Genomic DNA, 20373 nt, shown 5'->3' on the forward strand with positions numbered 1-20373 from the left:
GTGGGGCAGATCCTGGAACGTTTGCTCCGTGGTGCTGACGATAGGCTTCCAGCAGTGCTGTGAGTGGGGCGGCCCGGGGCCTGGGGTGCAGGAGGGGAGCCCCGGCCTACCGTTGTTGGATGTATTGTTTTTTTAACAGCAATAATTAGCCATTTTGAAGATGGAGTGTGTCTGGTGTGTGTGCCTGTGTGGCTGTGTGTGTGCATGGTGTGCGTGTGCACACGTGTATGTGTGCCTGTGTGTATGCACACGTGTGCCCACCATACGTGCACGGGCATGTCTGTGCCTGTGTGTGGACGTGCATGTGTGTGCACACATGTGCAAGGGTGTGGTGCCGGGGAGGGAGGCTTGTAGCCGAGGACCTCCCGTTCCAGCCTGGACAGGCTGGCCCCAAGCCCTGTGCCGAGCAGCGGGGTCCTGGCAGGTGGCCGCGTCCACGGCTCGGCGCTGGGCCCTCTCCCTCCCCCTGGGCCTTCCCCAGGGCCCAGCGGACCTTGAATGTAGTGTCCCCTTCCCCCCCGGTGGACGGCACTGGATGGGCCTGTGTGAAGCAGGGGCGACCCAGGATGAGCCTTTGCCTGCGTCTCTGGGTGTGCGGGGAGAGTGGCAGGGTGGACACTCAGCCACACGAGCTGTGATCAGAGCTGATAACATGGCGTCACCTTGGCCAGGCTGTTTGACCACAACTGCCGTGGACACTGTGTCTCTGGGGGCACAGAGCCCAGACCATTTCATGGTGGCTGGTTGCACTTCCTGTGGTTTACTGTTTATGGGTCCACGACCGTGGCAACTTCCCTGAGACCCCAGGATGCGCCAAAACAGCCCTTGAGAGGGCCCGGAGGGGCAGCCGGCCAAGTTCCAGAGGAGACAGGCTGCTGGGCCAGGGGCGGGTGGGGGGGTCCCAGGCCTCCTGTGGGCGTGTGAGCAGCAGGAGGGGTGGGGAGTGCTGTGGCCCCTCTACCTACGTGGCCCCCGATGCTGCTGTTTCTCAATAAAACCGGACTTGACGGAACTGGGCTCCTGTGCTTTCTTGAGGGGCCCGCTTGGCACTTCGCCAGGAAAGGCTGCTTTTCTGGAGATGCCGGACTGCTCCTTGGGGGTTGGGGCAGGTGCTGGGCGACCTTGGGAGGCGAGGCCGCTGGCCCTGTGCCGGCTGCCCTGCCCAGGGCTCCACCACAGGCCCGGGCATCCTCCTGCCCACGTGGGGCCTCTAAGGAGTGACTGCGCTCTGAGGGGCAGTGGGAACTGTGGGGCCAGGCCACGGCATCAGGCCCACTCCCTCCTGGTGTAAGGGAGGGAGTCCAGTCCCAGCAAAGGGGCGAGGAGGGGGCTCAGGGACACTGGGGTGCTCCCCAGCCCCAGACAGTTCACCGAGGTGGGCCTTCCCTTGGTGGGAGGAGCGACCTTGGCTCCCCAGGGTCTCCCCTCCTGCCACAGGCCCTCCGGCCAGCTAAGTTGAAGCCGGCGTCTAGGGTTCCGAAGCCGGAGGATGCCAGCTGCCTTGGGCAGCATGCTCTGGCCCTTGCCGGCCCAGGGGCACGAGGCCTGTTTGGACGTCAGCCTGAGCTCAGTCATTTCCTCTCAGACATCTGTGTGAAGCCCCGCGGTGGCCGTGCCTCTGAGGTGACAGCATAGAGACAGGCCACCAGAGGCGTGGCCATCCCGGTGTGCACGTGGGCATGTGGACATACCACACCCCCCCACGGCCGGCATGGAGGGGCCCAGCGGCAATTCCCCGCCATCTCCGGATTCTGGAATGTTCCATCACGCCGCAGTCAGGACTGGCCACACAGATCCTCGCACTTGCACACTCCGTGGAAACAGTGATGATATGTTGAAGCCATGGGAAAAATGGGCCTGGGCACAGCAGAAAAGGGGTGCCGTGTGTGGTGGGCTGTGCAAAAGGGGCGGCGTGGAGACCCCGGTCACCATTTAAATGAGCGGATCACACGTGGGAGGGGAGGCCCCCGGGGGTGCCAGGGTGGTCTGGCAACGGGACCCCAGGGGCACATTTCCAGGGGCTGTGACGTAGAGGCAGCAGAGCAGGGGAGCAGTTAGACCTGGTGTTTGCTAGCCAGGTGGGCTTGTACAATGATGTGACCTTTCTGTGCCTCAGTTTCCCCACTGTAAAGGGGCACCTCTGTCACCGCCCGCTGTGAGGCTGTTGGGGTGCGTGGTCTGGGCTCTTCTTGGCACTTGGCGGGGGGAATCTGAGAAAACCGCTTCTGGAGGAGACTCAGGGGAGCTGGCCGGCAGGAGCCCCGTGGGGAGGCGGTGGGGCCCGGGAGCGTGACTCCAGAGGCCCCGCCGGCCCGGCTGGGCTCTTGGAGACACAGGAGGCTGCACATGGGCCCCTCTGGCCTCCAGAGGAGCCTGTCGTGAACACCAGCCCAGTGCCCGCGGTGCTGTGTTCTCTGTGCGGTGCAGCTGCCGTCTCGGCGGCCCCGGGAGGCTCAGAGAGCCGGCAGGGAGGGCACCCGCTGGGTGGGGAGCAGCTGTGGCCCTGGAGGAGCCCACCCCCAGGCTCCATGGGAGCAGGGCTGGGAGGGCCTGCGGTGAGCCAGGCAGGGCCATGTGTCGGGCACTCAGCCCTGGGTCTGGCTGAGGGCTGTGGACAGGCATTTCCCATCCCTGGGAGGAATTCGGCCGGCTTTGAAAAGGCCTTTACTCCAGGGGACAACCAGGGGGGTGAGCGTGGCCCCCTCCACAGCCTGCTCTGGCCGTGACGCCAGTACAAAGTGCCCCGTGCTGACCTTGGGGACGGCCACACGACGGGCTGGTGGAAACCAGTTCTCTCCTCCCACTGTTGCCTGGGGCCACAGACAAAATGAAGGGGAAAAATGCACACACCGGGGAAGGTGCTGGCACAGGGGCTGGCGGTGGCTGGGTGGTTGCTTGGAGACTCCGCGGGACGTGGGCTGGGCCGAGGGCCCGGGGCCTCCCGCAGTGGCGCCAGGTGTCCCCACGAGTGGCCGGCACTCAGGCTCACCTTCAGGGGCATCTGTGGGCAGCAGCCAGAGTTGGGTGCCAGGCCCAGGCCAGCCCTCCGAGGCCAGTTCCCAAGCCTACGACGCAGGCGGACATGGGCCACACCTGCCCGAAGACAGGATCAGAACACCCACCACGGTGCCTGGAGAGATGCCCATGCACACACGCTCACAGTGACAGGCAGACGGGCCACATCCACCCCCGTGTCGTACTACCTCGACCTTGGCTGTGCATCTCACCTGGCCTGCTGGGGCCCCTGGGCCAGGGAGCAGGCCTGTGGGGGCTGGGCCAGGCCAGGCACTCCCTTTGCTCACCACTTCAGGGTCCCCGCTCCCTGGGGATCAGCTGGTTCTGAGAGAGCTTGATGGGGGGCCTGGAGGGCCCTCGGGGACCCCAACCCCGGGTGGGACCTTGCCAAGGCCCTCAACGGTGGCTCAACAGCTCCTTCCTGACAGGACGGATGGGGGCTGCCCACAGCTGCCATCGCCTGCCACCTGCTGGTCTACAGGTGGGGTGGGGTAGGGCTTCCTGGGCCTCCGGGGACCATGGGGAAGGTGGGGGAGGGCAGCGCTGTGGGGGCTCAGGTGCGGTGGGTGGGCCCAGCCCTCCGTCCCGGCCCTCCTGCCCCTTGGGCGGCTGGACTGTCCTCTCCCATCGGGGAGGAGCCTGGCAGCGTCGTGTGGCACCTGCCTGGCCCGACTCACCTGCAGGTGCAGCTCCGAGGCCTGCACGTGCCGCAGGGGCTCCATGGTGCCCCTGACAAGAGCTGGAACAAAGGGAAAGAGGAGAGAGGCAGCCCCAAGCCGCCTGGGCAGGGACAGGGCCACGGGAAGGCTCAGGCCCAGCCCTGCCCTGGCCCCCAGGCTCCTCAGTTATTTCCTGGGTCCACGTGGCCACCTGCGCTAGTAGGTCTGACAGCCCTTGGCTGGTCCCATCTCCCACTGGCCACATCCGTGGCACAGGCTCAAAGGCACCGTCACTGCACCGACCATGGGTCCCTGGGGCAAAAGCGCCCTCCAGGCTGTAGAACGGCTTCTCTGTTGCCGACCTCAGCCAGTGGGGGTCTGGCCAGGGGGGGCAAGTGCCGTGCCAGGGCCTCCAGTTCTGTCAAGAGGCTCTGGGGCTGGGAGGAGGAAGGATCAGAGGGCAACTCTGGCTGCAGCTGCTGGGGCAGGAGGGCCCGCGCTCCCCGCCAAATTCCCTGTGGATGTCCACATAATGGTAGAGCCTGTGGGGGCAGTTCTTGGTGCTGGTGGCCTGGCCCTGCCATGTGGCCTGGGTCAGCACGGGACACCTGCCCTCCAGCCCTGAGAAAGGGGGTGGCCCAGGCGGGGAGGGGTCAGCTGGTTTAGTGTTTCTCAGAGTTTGGTCTGAAGTTTTTTGTCCCTTGGATCAATAAATATTTCATTCCATCCTACAAAGTTATCTGAAATTTTCAGTACAAAGATTGTGACAGAAAGACCCTAGGAATGGGTGGGAGGTGCCTTGTTCTGTCTCTGCTGTGACTCAGGGGTTAGCTGGCCATCTCCCTGGGGAACCAGTCTCTGGGTGCCTGAAGCGGGTCAGCACTTATTTGAAGGCAGTGGCCTTGTCTCCTCTGTGCTGTGCAGAGAGGACACTGGTGGTGCTGGAAGGCAGGGAGCCGGGGCAGAGGCTGCTGGTGTAGGGCTGTTGGGTCCCTGGGAGGGCAGCGTGGCACCCAGCCCCTCTGACCTGGCATGCACATTGGGAGCCCTGCGGCGTGGCCACGGCCACCCTGGGGGAGCTTCAGGAGTGCTCAGGTGCTTCTTAAGGGCAGGAGGTGGGATCTCGCCCCTCAGCCTATTGGGGAAATACTGACTGTGCAGAGAACCTCTCCGCTGAAGGACGGAGTTTCCTCTGTTGGACGGAGCCAGGATGGGGCACGTCCAGGCCTTTCACGAGTCCCTCAGTTAGGCTCACGCTCTGCCTGCCGGGGTACAGGCGAGTGACGGGCGCCACGAGGCAGAAAGTGGCCCTGAGTCCCCACGAGGGGCAGCTGCTGTAGTTGTCCCTGAACTAAAAGCAGCCATGTGCCGTCCAGGCCTGCCCGCACACGCTGGGACCTGTGGGTCTTCCGCCTCAAATAACAGCTCGTCGTGGATCTGGGCGACCAACCTGGGAGACTCGGCAGGGGTGGGGTGGGGGAATCACCCTGAGATGTGGCGTCTGGATACCAAGCTTCATGCCGCGATGGGACACACGCGGCGCCATGGAAGGACGTGACTTGTGGGAGCAGGAAGACCCAGCCAGCTCCTGCTGCCTGCGGTCACCTGCCTGTCACCAGCACAGTCCCCGGGGAAGAGGGGGGCACAGGTTAGAGGCCACCCCGGCTCCCCTGCTCCTGCCTTTGGTTCCCATCACGGGGGGTCCCTGGGACACTGGCCAGGCCTGGCCACACCCTTCTTTCCGTAGAGTCGAGGCTCTGCTTGTGGGTCCTCACAAGGAGGCCGCCTACGATCTGGGCACGTTGCCTCCGCCCCTGCCCCGAGACCTCCCTTCCCCCCACTTGGCCTGGGGGCTGAGCCCCATGGATCCCATCGCCCAGAGGGGCCAGGGCTCGCTCCGAGCTCCCTGCGCAGGGTGCGCCCCTGCCCTGGAAGCCACTCTGGCTCTGTGCCCCCGTCAGCCCTGGCCCGCCCCCTCCCTTCTTCAGCACCCTTTCTCTAAGGCCCTTCGGGTACCCCTGGAAGCGGGGAGGTGGGGCCGGGACTGTGGCAGGAAGTGTGGGGGCAACGAGCACCAAGGGCAGGGGTCTCGGGAGGGCTCAGGCTCAAGTGAAGGGGCTAGTAGGTGCAAATGTGTGCACGGGGAAGGGACGCAGCGGGGGTCCTCACTAGCTCCGGGCTGGCTGCACAGGACACGGCTATTGCTGGGTTCGGCCGGCACGTGCCAGATTTCATGCATTCTGGTGGGATCTGGGTTGACTTACGTGTTTCGGGCGGGTGACGCTGGCCAGGGGCTGTGGCCCTGGATCTGGTGCTAGCCCTGCCCTCGGGGCCGAGGAAGGTGGCTGGCCCTGCACACTCAGGGAGGGGAGGCGTGGTGCAGGTGACCCATAGGAAGGGTGGTGGACATCAGGGAGGGACCTGGGGGCCCTGCCCTTGTGTGCCTTGCTGTCCCTGGGACTGGGCCTTCAAAGTCAGAGGCCACGTCTGGTCCTTGTCACGTTGCAGGCATAGACTGAGAGGGAAGAGGCCCCGTGGGGCAGAGCTGTGGGCCCAGAAGCACTGGGAAACCAGGGCCGCACAGGCGAGGTATGGCGGGGCCCGCTGGGCAGTGGTCACCGTGACGGCAGGCCCTGGCTGGGGGAGGGCAGCTCTCAAGCCTCTGGGGGAGACACACAGGGTCTGCAGCCGAGATTCATAGCGCCCACCCCAATCCATTATCCCTCTCCCTTTGCTGTCGGGTGGGGTGGTGCCTCCAGCTACAGGCATCTCGGGGCGCTCTCTCAGATCGGGCGGCCCGAGGCGTATGCCCTCCAGCTTCCAGGAAGACTCTCAAAAGGGCTGACTTGGCCAGGGCTCTTTCTGCCCGCCACTATTTTCTCCTTTTGCTTACAAGGCGCTGTGATGGTGAGAGCAGACATCGCCATCAGGGCACCAAGAGGCAAAGGGCCAGGGAGCCAGAGGGACCTTGGTCCTGCCGCCCTGAACCTCTGAACCAAAGTCGGCAGTTGTGGGATTCTGCATTTCTATGATGGGAGAGGAGTCCACCTTTGGAGTCCGGGCTGCCGCAAGTGGACAGCGTCACCAACAGCACGCGCACGTCCTCCTGGCAGGGAGTCCACAGGGCGTCACCCGGGCCGCAGGCCCCCGTGGCCGCCCTGGGACGTGTGCCTGCGTTTCACACCGTCTCTGGCCAAGGGCCACTGGCACCTGCTTCCGCTTTCTTAAACAAACTTCAAGGCCTCCGGTGGGGTCACTGCTCCCACGGGAACTTAGTTTTCAAATGGGCAGAAACTCAGAAGAGGGACTCATAACCGTTTTCAGTTTAGCAGAATCAGTTTTCACGCTTCCTGAAATGACACTGTGAATTCTGAGCCACCTAAGAATAGGTCTGAGCTGTGAGTCACTCACACACCCCTCTCACCGCTGACTTCTAACTGGAAACTGGGGCACCGAGAGAAGAGGCTCAGAGATGCCCGCGCTGGACCCTGTTGTCCCCGGGACGTGAGCGGGCAGCTGAGGTGATTGCCGCCCTCTGCCCTCCACCCGGGGCTCCTGTTCGGGAGAGCTCCAGAAAGGCTCTGCCAGGCCCTGTCACTGCTCCGCATCCTTCCTGCTTCGCCCCCACCTGCCCGCCCTGCCCTTAGGGGCAGGCCAGGGCCTGCTCAGGGCTCCCCAACCCCACTGCCCTGCTGTCTCGAAGAGTCTAGGCTCATCGAGGCCACTCTTCACTGCTTGGCTGGGCCTCTTGCCTCCCCTGGGCCCATTTCTGAGGCCAAGACAGCGAGTGCCCCACAGAGCTGGGCGAGGCCTGGCCACAGGGTGCCCCGGGTCTATGGCACATTGCCAGTGGCTGGAGGTCGGACAGGTGCCCTCGTGGCGAGCAGATATACAGTATCACAGATGCATGACCACCGTGTGGCCTTTGGTTCGGCCAAGCTCGCACAGGCTGTTTGCAGACTGTCTAAGTTGACCCTACAGACACCACACAGGGGGCAGGACGCATGGCTCTGGGACTGGCAGGAAAGCCCTGAGGAGCTCTGGATAAACTGGAGGGGCCGGCACTGCCGTGGGGCAGGGGCAAGGAGAGCAGATGGCAGGCAGGGGACAGGAGACTCGGAGAGGAGAGCATTTCACATTCTGTTCTTGCCTCTTGCCTCCCCCTGTTGCTACAGAGATGTGGCCCAGACTCCGGGACAGGTGCCCACAGGTAACTTGCACCTGTGGGGTCTCAGACACCCGCCCTCCGTCGCTCCACCCCAGGCCCTGGATGGCAGCCTTGGCTGGCCCCCTCCCGTGCTGCTTCTCCCTGAGGCAGACGGTCAGGGGCAGTGCCTGGGGCAGGGGCTGCCGAGGCGGCTTCCCCGGCTCTGTGGGTTCAGGGGGACGGGCTCCTCCCCACTCCTTCGCCAGGGTGCCACCCAAAGTCTCTGGCAGGGCCTTTGCCTGGGGCACATTTCTGTATAAAATGGCTGGAATTGCCAAAAGAACACAGGCTCAAAAGTCAAAATGAACAGTAGGAAATATGCGAAGAAGGAGCCAGGAGAAGGCTTTTTAAGGAAAGACACGGGATTTCAGAGAAGGAAAGAAATCTTTGCCTTGAGAAGGTAAAACAGTACCGAAGGCAAGAGGAAATGGTAGCCTCAGATGGAAAAGGGTGGCTGTAGGCAGGCAGGTCCCTTGTCCCGGGCAGGTGACCCAAGTGGCATGACCCCCTCCCTCTACTGCAGGGCCGGAGAGGCGGCTGCCCAGCCCTGTCGTGACCTTATCTTCCTGGGCAGCGCTGGGTGCAGGGACAGGCCCGCTCTAGCCTGTTGGAGGACCCCCCACCCCCCGCCCCCAAAGCGGGCAAACACACCGGACCAAGGAGGGAGGGAGCCAGACCTTCCGGGGTCTGACACACTCACTTCTCTGAGGGACTTCCAGGCTGGCTGTGCGGAAGGGGTCCTGGAGTTCTGGAGGAGAACCCGCCCCTGCCACATGTACTAGGACCCTGGGTGGCTGCGAGGCGGGGCTCTGGGCCAGCAAACCCAGGCAGGGGCTCCTTGTCACCTGGTGCCAGGATGTTCAGGGTATGTGCCCCCCCCACCCCCCCCCCCCCCCACCCCGGGGAGCACCTGAGGCAGAGACCAAAAGTGGAGAGAGCTGTGGCCCGGAGGTTGAGCCCCCAGCCCCAGGATGCATCTGAGTGCCAGCTGGGGGCGGGACGGAGTGTCTGGCACACCGGGGTGATAGCGGCAGGCGGGGGGGGGGGGGGGGGCGGGCGCTGGCGTCTCCATGTCCTGACAGAGTGTCCGTGGGGTCCACCCGCCTCCAGGCAGCTGCATGTGGTGCCCCTCGAGATGGGCGGGAGGGGCTCAGACGCTCCCGGGAGACGCATTTCTGCACCAGCTGAACCTCAAGAGGCCTCTTCGTGCCCCGAGGTAGATGGGCTGCCGTTACTGCAGCCGCCGTGGGCCAGCCCTCGGGCCCTTGGCCCGGCCCGGGTCAGGCGAGGGCTCTCCCAGGAGTGCCGACAGGAGCTCAGGCCCAGGGGGTCCCTTTGCCTCCACGTGCGGGAAGTGGGAGGCGTTGCTTTGCTCCCGGGAGATGCATGCACACGGCTCAGCCACAGAGTCCACGGGCCTCCCCCCACCCCCCGAGCCCTGGGAAAGGCGGGTCCGCGCACCGGGTCGGGCCCAGGCCGGCTGGCCACTCACGCACTGACCTGGCCGCCAGGGTAGGGGAAGTGGCCACCACAGTACGATGTGGATCACGGCCACCTTACGGAGGTCTGCGGCCGAGCCTGCTTCACAGAAGACGTGAGGGCCAGGGCCCCACCGCGGGGACTGCCCAGCACGGTCCGCGGAGGCAGGCTGAGTTTTCTATGCTATGGAATGCAGGAGCCCACACCCCGCGGGTTAAGACAACCCAGACCTGCCATCCCACCTCTCCCGCGGAGCAAGAACACAACCTGTGCGGCTGGGCCCTCCGCTGGGGGTCCCACAGGCTGGGATCGGTAAAGGCCTGGCCGCGTCCTCGTTCGGAAACTTGACAAGGGAAGACCCGCTTCCAAGTGACCCCACGTGGTTGGCAAAACTCAGTCCCTTGCAGTGGCTCCGGGGCAGGTCCTGTGTTGCTGCGGGCTGTGGGCCACATGCTCACCTCCGGAGGTAGCACGGGCCCTCCGTCCAACAAGCAGGTTTGCTTCTTCACGGCCAGCACAAGGGCATCTGCTGCTGGGAATCTCTGATTCTGACCCCTAAACCTTTCCAGGGCCCATCTGATTAGGTCAGGCCCACGCTGGACAGTTCCCCCCACCCCTTTTTAAGAATTTTTTAATCTTTATTTTTGAGAGACAGAGAGAGAGAGACAGACAGACAGACAGAGCATGAGCAGGGGAGGAACAGAGAGAGAGGGAGACACAGAATCCGAAGCAGGCTCCAGGCTTCTAGCTGTCAGCACAGAGCCCGTCGCGGGGCTCGAACCCACGAACTGCAAGATCATCACCCGAGCCGAAGTCGGACGCTTAACCGACTGAGCCACCCAGGCGCCCTTGGACAGTCTCCCTTTTAACTGCAAATGCTCTTTGCCATGTGGCTTGAGGTAACCATGGGAATGATACCTCACCACATCCACAGGTTCTGCCAACATTTGGGGCATGCACGCCGGCTGAAGAATCTATAACTGTGCCCACTGCACCAGCTAACATGGTGACCCGGCGGGACGTGCACTCAGCCTTTCAGCTGTGTGGCCTTTTGGCTCTGCTTTGCTCAGCTCTCCAGTGGATGACACGGGGCTATGACACAGGTGCCCGGATTTGGGTAGGGATAGATCCACCCGTCGGCCATTTAACCATGTAGGGTTGTGCTGGGCACTCTGCAAGGTGCTGGCTGGTGTAGGGGACGTGCCCGTTCCAACACCAGGCACACGGGCCCGTCTGGACACTCCGTTCTGATCACGGGCAACGGACTGAAGTTCAGCGTTCATCGGTGGTTTTAAATTGCTTTAGCTGTTGGTGGCTCCCGAGGTCAGCGGAGAAGTCAGTGGACTGCCTTCCTCCCCTGTAGGGTAGATCCCCCACATAGGGACGTCCCTTCCCCCGAGAGTGTGGCAGCAATGCTGGATGTGGAAGCGTGGCCGCTGAGGCCAGCCTGCGGGCGGTGGGGGGTGTCGGGGGGATGGGAGCCTGCACTCGGGTAGGGTGCCAGGGTGCCCGCTGCTTCCGGAGAATGCTCGGAGCTGGGGAAACAAGGACGGGGGCGGGGGTGGAGAGAGAGGGGAGTGTGGGGGAAGGGGAGGCCCCAGGGAGGTGGGGGCCTCGCGGCTGGTCATGTTGGTTGATCGGTGCGTCAGAGGCAGAACCTTCTCGCCGGCACCAGCCACTGCTTGTTCCTGGCACCTGGTTCAGCTGGGTGCAGACTCTTACTGAGTGGATGGGTGGGAAGTCACTTGCTCAGAGACACAGGTGTGCAGGGAGGCGTATCCGTGGTAGCCCGATTCCGTGGCCAAGACTCCTAGTCAGCTTCTCACGTGAAGACATCTTGTGCGTAGTTCTTTCTGGAAGGGCTCTAAAATAGCTTCAATGTCGCTTCGCACACGCCTTGCACACGCCTAGTGAACAGACATGTGGTCCCGGCCTGACTGCTGCCTCAGACCCGAAAACCTCCCCCTCGGGATCTGGAGGGCTGTCACTGTCCTCTGGGTGGTCACACTGGGAGACGGGACCCGGGAAGATTCTCTACGGAGCCCAGACCAGACCCTAGGAATTGCCCTGCCCGCTGCTGAGCCTCTGGTCCAAGTAACACATGGGGGTGGAGTCTGGACCGGACAGTGCCTCCACGTCCCTGTCTCTGCAGGACTCCTGGGACCACGATCTCCGTCCTCCCCTTTGTCCACGCTGCCCGCTCCAAGTCTGGCCACCCTCCTGCTGCAGAACCCCCCTCTGGGGGCAGGCCTCACGTCTGGACCCTGGGGGCCTCGGTTCTCCATCTGTGACCTATGGGGCCACTCATGGGATGATGCCGACTCCCAGGCTGCCTGGGGCCTCACTGGAACAGCCTGTGGTGTGCGGAGCCCGTGACGCGTGCAGGGGCTTGAGCCATCTGAGTGCCGCGGCGAGAGACGGCAAAGGAGTCTTTGCAACGAGGGGCAGACACTGTGCGGTCACTCTCACCAGCGGCCCCCTGCTGACGGCTGCAGGACCCAGGACGGCCTGCTGGGTCTGGGGGCCTTCCTGCAAGGTCTTGGTCTGGTGAGGGGCATGATGGACAGTCCCAGGGCAGGAGTCCAGGACTGAGCTCCAGGCTGGTCCCAGTCCTGCCTCGTTCCCTATTTGCAGGTACAGGATGGCACGGCTTCAGCCCGTCTCTCGGGGGAAATGTAACTAGAGAGACCACCATGCACTGAGCACCTACCTGCCAGGCCAGAGTCATTTCGCTAGTGCCTCCCCACAGGAGCTGCCGGTGAGGACGGGACAACCCGAGGCCGAGGCCGGCAAAGACCCAAGAAGCACATGCACGCGGCAGATGGGCTGAGGGGCTCCGGGTACCTGGTACCACGAAGTTCACCGCCTGTCCCTCTGCTCGTGCCCGGAGCCGCTGGTCCTGTGTGTGGACCCTCGGCAGCGGTCTCCCTCGGCCCACGATGGATGCCACGTAGCCTGGGTCACACGGAGGAGAAGCAGGACGTGAGGCAGAAACAAACAGGCCGTGCGACACCCCGTGGTTACCTATCCTTTGTGGGTTGGGCTCCCCTCAGATTAGGTCCAGGGGCCCTGGCAGGACCCGGCCCCATGCAGCACTGAGCCGGAGCGCGGCCCCCCGTTCTGCATCTGGGGTTAGGGGGCTCTGTGCTGGGAAAGCGGGGGCAGTGATGCTGACGCCTCCGTGGGCCCCGTGGCTCTCCTGTCTGACTTCCGGCTGCACAAGCACCTGACACGGGTCGGGGAGGGCAGCGTGTAGAGACTGTTAAAAGCCACTTGTGGGACTTGGGTATGGAAGTAACTCTGGACCACGGGGTAGCTGCTATGGGGAGAGAAGCATTAATCCTCATTCTACTCAAGGAGGGGCGGATGGTCCGGGTCAGGGGCCGCATCCTGACACACGAGGGCAGGCCCAAGTTTTGTGGGGCCCGAAGCTTCTTAATTCCGAGGTCTTCCTTACAGAGCAAACGCAAGCATTCTGTGTTGGTTGAGAATGTTCCTGACCCGTGAGGACTTCTGTTTTACTAGGTTCCCCACTTAGGATCTCACGTATGTGAAGACTGGGAGAATTTCCCACGGAGATCACAACTGCAAGATGACGGCGTATGGAGCGGCCGCTGTGGGCCTGGCAGTAATATGACGGGGTCTCCTAATAGTGGGGACAAGGAGAGCCCACGCCCCGCCGAGCAAACTCCAGTCTCTGCCTCTCTGTGCGTCTGGTGATTCTGGACCGCACGCTGGGTGCTGGGTGCTTCCTGTTGGCGAGTGTTGGGTTTGGTGTGTCCCTTTCAAGAGGGTCAGGCCCAGGTCACTGGCAGGTCACCTGATGCCTTTGAGGCCTGTGTTTAAGCTCCGTGGGTGGGTTTTGAGTAGCCGGTGGTCAGGGCTGGTTCAGATCCACTCCTGGGCCCTTCCTTCTGGGGGCTCTCCTGAGTGTCCCAGATGTCCACGCCAACAGTCAGGACTCAGACGTCTCCTACCCAAGTCCCACAAGTGGCTTTTAACAGTCTTTACACACTGCCCTCCCCTGACCCGTGTCAGGTGCTTGTGCAGCCGGAAGTCAGACAGGCGAGCCACGGGGCAGGAGAGCCACGGGGCAGGTGGAGGCATCAGCATCACTGCCCCCGCTTTCCCAGCACAGAGCCCCCTAGCCCCAGTGACTTAGGACCTGCACGGACTCTGGAATCGCCCCGCCTACTGCTTCCAGAAGTTACTCTGCTGTGTCCTTCGGGGTTTTACTCTGTGTGTGCACGCCCTGGACTCAAAAACACAGGGAATCCTCTGATGTATGGAGTGCTTTCTCCGCAGAGCTCCGTCCTCTCTGATACTCTGCCTCTGCCTCCCCGGTCCCAACCCTTGTCTCCTTGGCTTACTGACACCACTGTAACCTGCCTGGGCTCCCCTCCCACGCCGCGCTCTGGGTGCTCGGGGGCTCCCCCGCTTTGTTTCTCTTCTCTCAGGGGCCAGAGGAGCACAGTGCCCATGGTCCAGTGTCTGAAAACAGCTGCTTCATGCAGTTTGCCCAGTCTTCCAGTTGTTTCTCGTGGGAGGAAAGTTGGAACCCAGGTACCCCTTTGTGGCCCGGAGCGGAGGTCCCGGCTCCACCCAGCTCCAGTCCTGCTTCTGTTCCACCCAGTGCTCGTGGGGCTGGGCTCGTGCCTCCTGTTCACACTGCGAGACGACCTCTCTCCCTCTCCCTCACGTCACCATGGTCACCAAGTGGGCAAGGGCATGGAAGGAGACTCCTGGAAGGCATCCAGCCAGCACGGCACGCACCCCACGATCATGCAGGGAAGGAGGGATAAGCCACAGAAGTATCCGCCCTGAAATCCCAGTTAAGTGAGTCACAACTCGACTCCCCCTTAGCTGTGGCCGCCCTGCAACCCCCAACTCCAGCCTGGAACGGTGGGGCTGGCAGGAGGCAGCATTTCCACGATCGCAGTTCAAACGTCTGGCTTTTGTCAACTTTACAAAAGACGAGGCCACGTGGACACCTGCCCCTGGGCCTGGTAAGGGACCTGGACCTCCCGTTCCTCAGCACCCTGGTATATCGCCTCGTGTGCCTGCTGCAGCCCCTAGAGGGTCAGGGGCGCCCACCTGGAGAGCTGCTCGTACGGCTGGGGGCCTGAGCCCCCCTCCACGCCAGCCATTGATGCTGTCTCCTTGGTGTCTCTTACCTGTGCTCTCCGTCCGTCCCGCCTCAGTTGCTGGGCTGACCCTGTCACTGCCCCCGAGGCACCAGGTCTGACCTCGGTCTCCCCTGCCAACCGATTTTCCGCAGTCTTGTGTCCTGGTTTGTGAAAAATGAAACCCAGCTTCTTCCTGTGGCCCGCCCTGCCCCCTGCAGACCCCCTGGCCTTCCACATGGAGGCTCAGACGGCTCCCCCTCGGCGAGGCCGTGGCCAATGGAGCTCTCCAGGGGCCTCCCCGCCTCGCTCTGCACCGGTATCCTGTCTGTCTCTTCCACATCTAGAACCCCGACTTTCTGACCCTGTCCGGATGGACTTGCTTACTTGTGGGATGCTGTCTGCTCTTGGATTGTGGCCCCGGGACCGCTAGGGGCTCGTGTCTCCGGTGTCAACACACGCTGGGAAAGAAGAGCATGATTGCGCGAGGATTTCTTTACAGCGACTGTCCAGAAGAGTAACCGCCGGGCAAGAGTTGAGTGCAAGGAAGGCAGGCAGAGCCACACCAGGGAGGGCGCTGGCTCTGGGCCTCAGCCTCGTGCCCGCGGCCAGCTGTGTGAACTTGGGAAGTGACTTCACCTCTCGGCGACTGTTGTCTTCCTCTGTAAGATGGGTAACGATACTACCCGCGTTTTGGAATCGCAGTGAGGGTTGTAAGTTATTTACAGAAAGCCGCTGGCCCGCGTCTGGCCTGCGGAAGGGCCTCACAAGCTCCCGCACTGTCGTTTTCTGCCGATTCTGACTCCACACGCTCTCATCAACACTGGGTTTCATCACTCTTCTCACATCTCAAAATCGGTAGTATTTTACTTTCCTAAGAGCTCGACTGGACCCGGTTCTGTGCTCTCTGCACCTGCCGTCCACCTGCTCTCTGCACTTTCCCGTTGCCGGCCTCATGAATTTTTGCTCCCTCGCTCATTTCTCTCCTTCCTCTTTCTTGACTTCACTGTGCTGCTCTTTTCCAAATGCCTTGGGTTGAATACAACTCACTTATGTTCACAGATTCCTTTCGTTCCTTTGAAAATACGCTTTTAAAGCATTCCTTCACCTCTAAGTGAAATTCCCACCTGGCCAGGCCCCACAGATTTTCACGAGATACTTTCACTGTCACGTATTTCTAAGATGTTTGTGATTTTCGTAGGGATTCTTTTTTAATTCATTCTAAATCATTACGGAGTGGGAGGCAGTTTTGAGCAGGCAGGTGGACGGATGGCCACATGTCCAGATACAAGCTACCTTTGAGTTCCACTGTGGCCACACGACATGTTCTACCTGACATCCTTTTGAATTTGTGACCAACTTGTGCTGAAATTTTGTAAATATACCACGCACATAAGAAGGCATGTTCTCCACTTTCAGGTACAGGATTTTATCTCTATCCATCTATCATTTTCTGACTCAAGATTGCCTCAAGCACATCCTGGCTCTGGACCCTTGTCACACGGAGCCTTGTGGCCCCATTTTCCAGCAGGGGCTGGGCGCTCCCCCGGTGCCCTCCTGTCTGTCTGTCACCCCCCAAGTGAGCAGGGCTGGCAACCAGTGGGGACTTAGGGTAAGCGGGGGAGGGAGGGCCCTCACAGGCTCTGGCTGTGTCTGGCTCACCTGTCCGGTGACCCTGGGCAACGGTTGTTTGGGCAAAGTCCTTGATTTTCTTGTACTTCTGCAAAAAACTCTCCAAAAACTGGGCAGCTTCCGGCACAGTAATTCCAAGGCAAGCAGCAAGCCGCTCCTTCCCTAAACAGACAGAAACGCTCGAGATCAGAGGCGAGCCCGACTCACGCCAGCAGGGACCGGGGGCCCAAGCTGCCAGGCGGTGGCCACCGCACACAGGCGAGCCCGCAGAAGGGCCCTCGGGAGACTCTGGGTCTAGGTCCAGCTGGTCCCACTCGCGTCTTTCTGGTGGGTCAGGATGGTGCTGGGTTTGGCTTCCCGGCTGAGTGCTGGGTGCTGCTCGGCCTAGACTGGTTTCTGTTACACATTCACTCACTCGACAGTATTGACTGAGCGCCTGGGCAGGTGCTGCGGGTGGGGCCGCGAATGAAGCAGATGTGGTCCCCGCTCTCAGCCTGTCCAGAGGGAGACCTGACTCCACAACTAGGGGACACTGGGGAGGGGCGCAGGGGAAAGAGGAAGGGAAACTTCCATCGCCAAATTATGAGAAAATGATACTTAGGAGCTCCTATCCTTGACATTTTTATTTGGAGACAAACACTTCCGGTCCAGACCAGTGTTTGTTCCCTAGAGGATGCAGGTGTTCTTGTGAGGCTTTTTACGGCAAGATCTCTGGTCAGGACGGCACCGTGAGTCCCAGCACAGCTCTCTGGGAAGATGCCGGGCCACACACACCTGGGTCTGAGTCCAGCTCTCTCGCCACGGGAGGCTCTGTGTGGCCTTGGGGAAGTTATCTGACCTGCAGTCAACCCTGCTTCTTCACCTACGACTCAAGAACACTAGTCTTTATCCCAGGGGGTATTAGGGGAACCTGGAGCCAAGGCAGTAAAGCTCCAAGCAGAGCCTGACTCCCACTCGGTTCTCAGTAGGGACTCATTCTCTCCCATTTTCCTCCAGAAAAGAATGTAATTTAAACAGAGAATGAGGAGAACGAGGAGACTGAGGAGGCTGGGGGCCCTGCTAGACATCAGGGTCCCTGGGCTCTGAGGGGCTGCATTGTTGGAGGGAATCCTTTAGAGTCAAACGGCTGGAGACCTGACTCCCCGCAAAGAGCACGACCGGGACCAGCAGTGGACTTGCTGTCCTCAGCACCAGGCCCACCCTGGGGCCACACTAGAGGGCACCCCAGGGGGCCTTTGGGAAAATCCAGCCCAGAAACCATGCCCAAGGGTGGGGACTGGGAGAGACGGCCTCCAGAGGGACGGGACTGACTGACCTCAGAGATCTAGGTCTCCGTAGCCAGCCTGTGCCTAGCCCCAGCCAGCTGATGCTTTCAGTGGTCTGGACAGAAAGCGTTCGCACTGCTTGGCAAGGAAGAGTGGGGAAGGTTGTGGTGCCCCGTGTTCCCCAAAGTCTCTCCCAGCAGAGAGAACTCACAGAGCCCTAAGACCTTCCTCTCGCCAAGCTTGCCTGATGCCATTTCTATGGAAATGAAAAATTTTCAATTTCTCTTTCAGGGCTTAATTAAGACCAAATCAGAGCTTCGTAAATACATTACACTGAAATAATCCATGTTGAATTCTTTCTTTCTATGACATTCCAATCGCTGCCCCTCGGCTATGGCGGCCTAGTGGAAACCCCATTGGCTTTCAGGAAGGAGTCAAATGGCGGCTGGACGCCTCAGGCAGGTCTGGCCAGTGGGACCCCGAGTCTTCTCAGCTAAGTCCTTCCTCATGTCTAATCTGCTGTTAAGCCTCGTCAGTGGATGTTTTATTTCTGATACTGCAGTTTCCGGTTTTAGAATTTCCATTTGGTTCTTTTTATTTTCTGAGATTCCTATTTTTTCACTCATTATGAGCATGTTCTCCTTTACATCCTTCAGCACAGTTATAACAGTGGCTTTAAAATCCTCGTCCACAGATTCTAACATCTGGGTCATCTCAGGATTTGCTTGCATGATTCCCTTTTCTTTTGAGTATGGATCAAGTTATCCTATTTCTTCATAGGTTTATTAATTTTGTATTATATCCTGGATATTGTGAATGGAATGTTTTAGACACTCTGGATTCTATTATGCTTTTTTAGGAGTACTGAATTTCTTTTTTTCTTTTATTTGAGGAAGAGAGAGAGAGTGAGCATGAATGGGGGAGAGGGGCAGAAGGAGAGAGAGAGAGAATCTTAAGAAGGCTCCATGGTCAGTGTGGAGCCTGATGCAGGGCTCAATCCCATGACCCTGGGGTCATGACCTGAACCAAAATCAAGAGTTGGATGCTCAACTGACTCAGCCAAGCAGGCGCCCCAGTGATTTTCCTTTTTTTCTTTCTCTTTCTTTCTTCCTCTTTCTTTCTTTCTTTCTTTCTTTCCTTCCTTTCCTCCCTTCCTCCCTTCCTTCCTTCCTTCCTCTTTCTTTCTTTAAAGGAGGCAGTTAATTTGGCTAAAGCCAAACTTCAGACTTTGTCCCTGTGCAGTGGGAAGCAGCTGAAACCTCAGGTCAGTCCTTTCAGATTTAGCTGGCTGTCTGAAGTCTGCCCCTTCTTATGCACAGTTAGGGGGCAGCTAGAGGTTTGGGCAGAGTTCATATCTGGAATTTATGTGTTCTCCTTTGGCTCTCTTTTTTCTGAGATTTCTCTCTCACTTTCCAGATTCTCCAGTTGCTTCAAACTCTGTCCTGTGTTTCCTCAAGCAAGTAAGACTATGCATTTCTGCTGGAATTTTAGCCACCCGTAACACTGAGGCCTGTCTTCAGGCGAAGAGTTATAAAAAGGGACCTCACCCTAAACCATTCCTCCCAAAGGTCATGTTCCACTACCTTTAGGTGGTTGTTTATTATATTTTCCCCATAATTTATAGTCAATACCCATGGGAGGTCGTCGGATGGGAGCCACTCGGCCATTACAGAAGTCACACTTCTCCTTCTCAGTACATATGGCTCAGAAAGAATTCTTTTCCTTTATGAGGCAGGACTGTTGGGAATATTTGAAGGGCAGAGGTTGGCCAAGGTCCCTGTACATGAAGAAAGCTTCTTCACAGGAGGAGCTAATAATGCAGGAACTGCACAGGAAGAAGACACAGAGACTCGGATGGAGACAGGAGGTCCAGTCAGTTCTCTGGGTTCTTGCCCGCGTGCCCTTCCAGGGGGCCTGTCACACTCCAAGGCCCCCAGGCAGGATGACCCTTGACTCCGTGAGGGCTTGTGTTCCACGCTTCATGTAGGCCAGCCCCTTTCACACAACTGGCCTCCATGCTTGGGTCCCCTCGGTCAGGTTTCTGCTGTGTGAGTTGTGACTGAGTGCGGGCCCGGCCCCTCGAGCAAAGGCCCTCGGTGGGAGCATGAGTCACTCCCCATCTGAAATCCCATCTGAATGGGGTGACTCTTCCCACAGATGGCTAACGACATCGTGCATGCACTACATCTGTAACTTTAGGATGATCACTCCCTTGTCTCCAAGTGCTCTTTCAACCCCTCGCGGATTTGCTAACAGTTTCTCACTCTTGTCTGAGCTCAGAGACACAGTGGGCCTCCAGGAGTGCCCGCTGCTCTTTCTGGAGCAGACCCGGCAAACTACATGGCCTTCCCAGCTCTGCTCTGGCGGTCTGCCCGCCACTCCCGGCCCTACTCGGCACCAGAAACTCAGTGCTGCCCTCACGGGCCTGCTTGTGCGTCTCTTGTGACAAATGTCAGCCCTTGGGAGCAGGCACTGCACCTGCCCCTAAGTCCTCCTGTGGCCAGTTGGAGCCCGGCCCACGGCACACTCCACACTCGGGGGGGCCTGCTGACCACACGTGCCTGGATGTGGGGGCGAACTTGAGTGCGGAACCTGTGGAGAATCAGGGTTAAACGGACTCTAGGAGTAGTGGGAGCTCAGAGCAAGACAGGAGGAGTCAGGAGTGGCTTCTTGGAGGAAGCGGGTCCTGATGGGTGCAGAGGGGCTGTCGGCAGGACGGCGCTGGGGCGCACTGGTAGTTGGTAGGTGGCTGAAAGAGGGGCCCGCGGGTCAGCCCTTGGGCTGGGTCCCCGGGGAACAGCTGCTCTGTGGTCACCACCAGTTCGGGCAGGGACGGTGCCCCCCGCAGAGTCTGAGGGAGGTGTGGGGACCAGGTGGCCCCACTTGCAGGCCACAGCGAGGCTGCTGCGACCTGGCGTCCCTCCTGGGCACCTTCTCTGCTCACGTCACAGTCCTGCCGCTCGACTGTCACCGTGGTCCTCATGCTGATCATG

General features: G+C 60.5%; 1 protein-coding gene across 1 annotated transcript in view; it reads right to left on the minus strand.

Moving 5' to 3' along the window:
* Positions 1 to 2585: 2585 nt before the first annotated feature.
* POLN (DNA polymerase nu) overlaps positions 2586 to 20373 on the minus strand; it is a 130955-nt gene continuing 113167 nt past the window's right edge. The window contains 11 exon segments of the mRNA XM_081795420.1: positions 2586 to 2810; positions 2990 to 3065; positions 3228 to 3244; positions 3693 to 3754; positions 3978 to 4052; positions 4140 to 4295; positions 5063 to 5124; positions 9382 to 9418; positions 9421 to 9459; positions 12205 to 12315; positions 16146 to 16277. Coding sequence (XP_081651546.1) covers positions 2586 to 2810; positions 2990 to 3065; positions 3228 to 3244; positions 3693 to 3754; positions 3978 to 4052; positions 4140 to 4295; positions 5063 to 5124; positions 9382 to 9418; positions 9421 to 9459; positions 12205 to 12315; positions 16146 to 16277 — 992 coding nt within the window.

This window comes from Panthera onca, chromosome B1 (assembly GCF_046562875.1).
Source record: "Panthera onca isolate mPanOnc1 chromosome B1, mPanOnc1 haplotype 2, whole genome shotgun sequence".
In the NCBI taxonomy this organism is placed as follows: domain Eukaryota; kingdom Metazoa; phylum Chordata; class Mammalia; order Carnivora; family Felidae; genus Panthera; species Panthera onca.